Consider the following 8,233-nt stretch of genomic DNA (forward strand, 5'->3'; position numbering starts at 1 on the left):
AATTTACTTGACTAACATTGTATCTTTAAGATGTTTAATTCATCATAAATATCAATTTTCATCATATTTCATATGATCCTCACAACAATCCTATCAACTAATTATTTTTTTAATTTTAAATTGTTTATTATTGTGCTGGGTGGGGGTACATTGTGGCATCCACAAAAGTTCTTACAATATATCAAATGTATCATCCTTGAATTCACCCCCTCCACTATTCTCCTTTATTCTTCCCCTCTATTCCTGGTCTAGTCTCATTTTTCCATTTGCATGCACGTGTATGCAGTATTTGCACTATATTCACCCTCCCTCATCTCCTCCCCCCTCCCACTGGGACCAATCCCCTAAACTAAGTAATATTAATATCTCATATTTGAATGAAGAAGAATTATTATGCATTGACAGTGTGGGTAATTATTTCACATTCTTCTAAAATAGAAAAGGTAAAAGTTTTAGTCAGTCCAGCTATCATAAAACTCTTCACAAATGGCATAAAATGACTGGATAGTGTCACTGCCCACAAGCCCTTTGCCCATCCATATTTTTATATCACACTGAAGCTAAAAGAAATAGAACAAATTTAAACAACTTCACTTTTGCTGTACATTGTGTGCTCCAAACAAACTATTTTGTAAGGTATGCTGCTAAGAAACCCTCAATTTGTATTAGCATTTTTTTCAATAGGAAAACCAGGAAACAAGAGTTGACCAAGGCTTTCCACAGGCTTCTCAATAATCCATTTATTTTCTCAGATATGTCTCAGCTATGAAGAGTGAGTTGAAGAGAAATTATTCAGAGAATCCGACAGAGTTTGTTCTGATCGGATTCAGGACATCTCCAGAAGTACAGATTGTCTTATTTTTAATGTTCTTGATAATCTATCTGATCACTGTTTTGGGAAATATCAGCATGTTAATTGTCATTAAAATTGACTCCAGACTTCATACACCTATGTATTTCTTTCTTCAAAATTTGTCCTGTTTAGATATTTGCTACTCTACAGTCATTGCACCCAAAACTCTGGCTACTTTCTTGTCCAAGGAAAAGAAAATTTTTTACAATGGGTGTGCAATGCAGTTCTTTTTCTTTGCTCTTTTTTTGGGGACTGAAGGTTTCCTTCTGGCTGTGATAGCATATGACTGCTTCTCAGCCATTTGCTCACCTTTCCTCTATGCTATGCATATGTCTCAGCAGGCTTGTGCTCATTTGGTTGCTGGCTCCTACATCTGTGGATGTATCAATTCCATGATACAAACAGGTTTCACCTTCAGTTTGTGTTTCTGTGGAGAAAAGAGACTGGACCACTTTTTCTGTGATGTCCTAGCCCTGCTCAAGATCTCCTGTGTTGTGAATGAGATGGTGTTGTTTATTCTCTCTGCTTTTATCATCATCACCACCACTACTGTCATTCTGGTTTCTTATGGGTGTATCCTCTCCACTGTCCTAAAGATCCCCTCCACCAAGGGCAAGAGTAAGACTTTCTCCACTTGCAGCTCTCTCATCACAGTGGTGAGTTTACTCTATGGAACTGTGTTTTTCATGTATGCTCAACCTGGGGCCATCTCCTCACCAGAGAAAAGCAAGATTATAGCTGTGGTCTACATGCTTATTATCCCTATGTTGAATCCTTTGATCTATAGCTTAAGAAATAGGGAGGTGAAAAATGCTTTGAAGAAAACATTGTTGAGAAAGATACCTTCTCATTGACTTTCAGCCACCCATAAAATTGTAGAATCAACTAAAATTAATGTTATCAGTAATTTATTGTGAAATAGTTCAATGAAAGACCTCTACAAGTTTTGGAGATTAAAGCTTATTTTAATTTTTTATCATCCATAAAACTTTTAAAAATGAATTTAAAAATAAATCTACATTTCTTAATATTTCTACTCTAAAATAATACTGTGGAATCTTGGCATAGCACAGTTTTAAAATGGCAACTAAAATGAAGTACTACCAAATTATGCACAAGTTCACATATAAACTTATGAGTAGGATATATATGTGTATGACTATGCCCATGTTCATCCATCTGTTGGGAAGAGGAATGAGACAGAGATGTCACTGAAATTCTGGGTTCTTTGATCAGCAACATGTTTGCCATTGTCCAATCTTTGCAATTAAGAATTAGAAGAGCTATGGCAATGTAAATTATTGACTTTACCAAATAATTACACAAAGGAATTGTAGAAAATATTGTATCAGTGATATTGTTACATCACACAAATATTAATTATTTCATAAAGAAGCAAAAATAAATAAATGAATGCATGTGATATAGTTGTAAAACTATCTTTTCATAGAGGTCTTGATAAATGTTTAACAATTGGCATTACTCATGCTTATTTAATTAATTTCTATCTAAGTTCATCTATCATTTTCATGGCATATATAGCTTGAAAAAATCCTTATTTTTCCCTAGATTTAAAAATTATGGTCATAGAGTTCCACAGCATTTTTTAAATAATTTAATCCTGCCCACTTCTGTTTTCTATTTCTATTTTTTATTCCTTTTTAAAGCATTTTTAACATATATTTGTTGTACAGGGGGTTTCATTGTGACATTTCCATGTATGCTTAAAGTGTACCTTGATTAGGTTCATTCTTACCACCATTCTCCCTCATTCTCTCCCCCTCTGCTTCAAATGATTTCAACAGACTTCACTGTTCTATTTTCATGCAAGTATATATAGTATATTGAGATATTCATCCTCCTTCATCCTCTCTATTCACCCACACCACACTAATACTCATCTGCTAAGACCTGCTTTACATTCTTGACTTTCATTTTTTAAGTATATATTTATCATTGTCTTAACAATTTCATGCTATTTTTATCCCTTGATTAAACTTTCCAAGATTTTGACTTCATATCATGAGAATTTTGAGTTTTACATCTCAAAATTCAATTAAATTTTACATTTAAAACATTTTGTGGTGTGATGTTTAGTTATTTCATAGGTCTTGTTATGTTTTATTTTGTTTAAGTGGACTGAAAATTGTAACACAAAACATTACAGATAAAATAATACATATATGAAATATTTACTATAGTATTGCATATATATATTCTGCATATATACATATATGCCTACAATATAATTGTTTAAATTTATTTTCCCAAGATCTTCTGTTTCTAAATTCATATGTCAAATACTTAGTTACTTTATTTCACTTTTTATGTTAATGATTTATGTTTATAACCTTTAAATAGTTTTCAATGTAATTCATTCTTATTTTCATTGTCTTATGAATAATTGTCCTATAATTTTTTAGCATTTTCTCTCACACAGGGATTATTTAGATGCAGTTTCCTATTTGAACATAGTCAATTTATTTAGACACTCTCTTTTATTGTTAATTTCTACTTTTATCATAAGTTCAGATAATTTAAACTTGAAAAACATTTGGCATAAATTACTTTTATATCAGGTAAACATTGACAGTTTAATATTAAAATGCAGAGTCACATTCACCATATTTCTGATTAAAAAATTAAGTACATTATCTCAGAAGTTGCAGAAAGAGTATTTTATAATTTTAATGCAATTTTATGAGAAGCAAAACCAGTAAATTTAGAATATAATTAAAATTCATTAACCTAATAAAATATATGTACTAGCTGAATGAACACACATTCTAGATGGGTGAATATTAATAATTATTTCTTTTAAATTAAGAAAAAGACGAGACTGAATGTAGTGAAATATGTACTCATGTATAAAAATGGAAAAATGAGACATGTTGAAACTATTCCAGGAGTTGGGGAGGGAGTTATCAAGAAGAATGATAGAGGGGGTGAATTTAACTAGGATATATTGAAAGAACTTCTGTAAATATCACACTTTACCCCCAGTACAACAATGTTAAAAAGTTAATACAATTAAGAAAAAAGACAAAGTACCCACTATTAACAATGTATTTCAACATTGTATCAGACATATCACAAGTTCAGTATGATAATAGGTAGAAACAAGTTATAAAAGGGATCAAATGTGGAATTAAACCCTCATTTTCATGATCATTTAAAGAAGAGTTTATGAAGATGTGTGGGTTACTTTACAAAATCAATTGCGTATATGTAAAATAGCAGTAGCACAGCACAATATTACATTTAAAAGATTATACCATTTTCAGGTGTATCAGAAATTACAAACTATTTAAGAATAATTTAACAAAACATGTTTAAGGCCCCTATGTGGTAAATCATAAGATTATGTAAATCATGTGACAATATATTATTCAATATTATAAAGCACATCAATCATGAAAAATAAGTGTATATATGAATATAATAAAATTAAGAACTTTTACCCATCAAAGGATGCTTTATAGAAAATAAAATTACAAAATACAAGATGAAAGATGACAATGAAAAAAATAAAACTGAATTTACAAGTGGTCTGCAGGGTCAAATTTTGCATTGCATTTGTAATAAGTGAAAACAATTTGAGAAACTAGTTATCATTACCTTCTGTAAAGAATACTTTATATCTTAGGGACCAGCAACTCCTCTCCTAAATATCCAAATGGCAATCTTCTACATATATACTGGAGGAGATAAGCAGTAGAACTTTTATAAGAGCATAACTGATGCAATTAAAAGACAGGCATAAATTAAACTCAATAGGATTGTTGATCAGTAGAAATGTTGCATTTTTGTAATCGTGTATTATGAGACAAATAAAATACACACAATGGGCATGAGTCTAAGCATTAATAGAATAAAGTAAAGCCTCAAAAATTGGTAGAGATGAACCATTGTGGGTTGCAATACACATGTGCATGGAAGCAATAATAGGAATTTCTCTGTATAGCTATTTTTATCTCAAGCTATCAAAAAACACTTTCTTTCTTATTACCTCTTATGTCTTCTCTTCAATAAAATCAGAAAACAAGAGGGTGGAACAGGTTCTGCCCAGAAGAGTAAGAGGACAGGAGTGGGGAGAGGGGAAAAGGTGGTCTAAACAATGTATACATATGTGAGTAAACGTAAAAATGAAAAAAAATTATATAGTGAATACTCTTTAAATAAACTAAAGCTCACTTATACAGACTTTGTTAGTTTTTTGTTTTGAATGTTTAATTGTTGTTTTGCCTTTTTTAGTGTTCCTTTTCTATTCTAGGAACTCTTTCAAAGAACCACATTCCATTCTATCATCTGTATCATTAACCTTTTCTGGACTGTGAGCATTTTTCAGATTTTCCTTGTTTTTAATGACCTTGACAGTTTTGAGAAATATTAGTTATTGCAGAATGACCGCTATTGGAATTTGATATTTTTTATGGTTAGACTGGGGCTGTAGTTGGGGAGGGAAGACAATTTAGTGAGGTATCCTTCTCAGTGCACCAAATCAAGGGCCCAAACTATCAATGTAACTTATCCCCAATTATGTTAACCTTTCTCACTTGGCTGAGGTAGTGCATAACAGCCTTATCTTCCATAGAATTATTTTCCCCCTCTCCATATTGTACTCTTTGGATGCAAATCACTAAGTACCGATTCCACTTAGGGGATGGGGAATTTGCTCCACCCCTTGAGAGAGAGCACATACATAAATTATGTGGGCTTCTGTGTGGGATATACCTTCAAATGGGGTAAAAACACTAAAATAACAATTCCTAGGAGTGCATATGTATGCAATCAAACTATGTAAAGTAACAGTAACTTAGTGATTAGGAAGGGAACCATAATGTTGGGAGGAGACAAGTATATAGGATACAGGATTAGACATCAGTTAGAGTTAATGTGCACATGTGGTTCAAGATGATAGTGTAGCATGAAATGAGGATTATCAACTTTTTATCTACAGTTGAAATCCAAATTTATTAAATTATAATAAAGTGTCATGATTTTCCCAAGAAATCTACCCAATAGATTGTTTATACTTCTGCTTTTTTGTTTGCATCATTTTACTTTAACCTTTTTAACCCTCTTTATTTCAATGTTTATTCATTACTTTAGTTATTTTTCTTCCCACATGACTTATTTTGGATAGTTTTTAATTTTGGTCAGTTTCTTCCTAGTGAGGTCTTTTTTTAGTGGATATCTTTTCAATTAATATTCCATTAATATTTGCAACTAAAAATTAAATTTCTGATATTATTCACATTTACTTAATAGCCATTAATGTGCAACATATATGTTTATTAGAAATTTATACACCTACTTTGATAACATATATATCCCAGTTGTTTAATTAAATTTCATTGTATCATTCACTTTTTTACTTATGGAGACTTTTAAATCCTGGGTGAGGAATCTTAATTAAGATATGTTACTTGTAAATATTTTATCTGAATATTTTGTTTAGTTTTGATTGTTTTAATAATGTCTTCCAAAGATAAGAAATTCCTATTTTTAAAGTTTAATTTATCCTTTTTCATATATTGATTACTGTATTGTATTTTATCTAAGAAATTCTTGCTTAACTCAGAATCACAAACATGTTCTGTGGTGTTTGCAGGGAGTTTTATAATTTTAGGTTTTGCATGAATTTTAAATTTGACTTCATATATGGTTAGAGATGTGAATGCATTTGTATTTTCACAGATAGATATTCAATTTTTTCAGCAGTATTTGTTGGAAAGGTTATCTTTTTTTTTTCCCCACAGATTGCTTTTGTGCTTTGTGGATCACTTAGCCATGTAAGTGTGAATATATATATTTGTATTCTTTCTTCTCTTATGCAACTTGGTCATCCTAATGTAAATTCCATACTGTCTTAATTGCTGTAGCATAAAATTTGTCTTGGAATTAGCAGCTTGAGGCATTCAAGTTTATTCTTCCTTATGAATTGTTTTGGCCATCCTAAGATCTTTCCATTTTTTGTGGCAAACTTCAATTTCTACAAAAAAAATGTTTGCTGAGATTTTAATTTTAATTGAATTGAATCTATAGATAATTTGGATAGAATTGATTTCTCTCCAATATTGAGCCTTCCTGTGAATGAATAAGGTACTCTCCATTTATCTATGTGTTCTCTAATTTTTATCAACAATGTTGCTACTCTTTTCCTTTTGTCTTTAATTATTTTAGAGTAGCTTTAGATTCACAGCAAAGTTGAGAGGAAGGCACAGGGATTTCCAATATAACCTAACCTCCCATTCCTACACATAGCTTCTCCATTATCAACATCTCTTCCAGAGTGGTTACAATTAAACAGCATACACTGGAACATGATTATTATTCAAAGTCTTTAGCTTAAATTAGGGTTCACTCTTGGTGCTGCAGTCTGTAGGCAAATATGAGATTACATATGTCTATCATTATAGTATTGTACAAAGTAATTTCATTGTCCTAAAATCCTCTGTGAAAAAAAAAAAAATCCTCTGTGCTTTCTCTAGTCATCATTCCTTTTACCTTAACTCCTGTAAACCACTTCCCATTTTACTGTCTCTGTGTTTTCAACTTTTCCAGAATATTGAGTGCTTGGGATCATAGAGAAGGCAGCCTTTCCAGACAGGCTTCCTTCATATAGTAATATGCATGTAAGTTACTTTCATGTCCCTTTATGACTTAATAGTACATTTATTTTGAGAACTGAATAATATTCCACTGTGTAGGTGTGTCACCAATTCTTTATCCATCCACTTATTGGGTGCTCTAAGTTTTAACAATTATGAATAAAGCTGCTGAAAATATTCATGGACAGGTTTTTGTGTGTTCATTATTTTTCAACATCTTTGGATAAATACAAAAGAGTAGAACTGCTGGGTCTTACACTAAAAAATACATTTAATTTAGGGAGACCCTGCCAAACTGCTTTTTACTAAAGTGGCCATGCCATTTTGCAACATACCCATACCTACAGTGAATAGGCAGGCCTTCTGAATTTGGGCAACTCTAATAGCTATGTAAAGATGTCTCTTTGTTATTTTAATTTGAATTTCCCTGCTTCATCTTGTCATATGCTTATTTGTCATTTGCTTATGGCTGTCTTTGGTGAGGTGTTTTAGAAGCTCTTTGACCCATTTTTTAACTGAGTTTTACCTTATGGTTGATTTTTGAGAATTCTTTATATGCTTTGATAAATTGTAAATTTTTGCAATGGCCAGCTTACTTGCTGGCTAGTTTATTTGCTTGTTGATTAAACTGCCATTTTTTCCCCTATTTGTCTACCTGTTGGAGGATCCAAGGTTAATTCCCTTTGCTTTTCATTACACCAGGCAGTTTTCTACCCCTTTTCTCTTACCATGAGAGCAGTAAACTTGACAGCCAAGACATACAACT

At 31.6% G+C, this 8,233-nt stretch overlaps 1 protein-coding gene across 1 annotated transcript; it reads left to right on the forward strand.

Moving 5' to 3' along the window:
• Positions 1–765: 765 nt before the first annotated feature.
• Positions 766–1,707, forward strand: LOC109680634 (olfactory receptor 9S13-like). Its single transcript, XM_074081767.1, has one exon. The coding sequence runs from the start codon at positions 766–768 to the stop codon at positions 1,705–1,707; it is 942 nt and encodes a 313-aa protein (XP_073937868.1).
• The last annotated feature ends 6,526 nt before the right edge of the window (positions 1,708–8,233 follow it).

The sequence above is a fragment of the Castor canadensis genome, chromosome 8 (genome assembly GCF_047511655.1).
Source record: "Castor canadensis chromosome 8, mCasCan1.hap1v2, whole genome shotgun sequence".
Classification (NCBI taxonomy): Eukaryota; Metazoa; Chordata; class Mammalia; order Rodentia; family Castoridae; genus Castor; species Castor canadensis.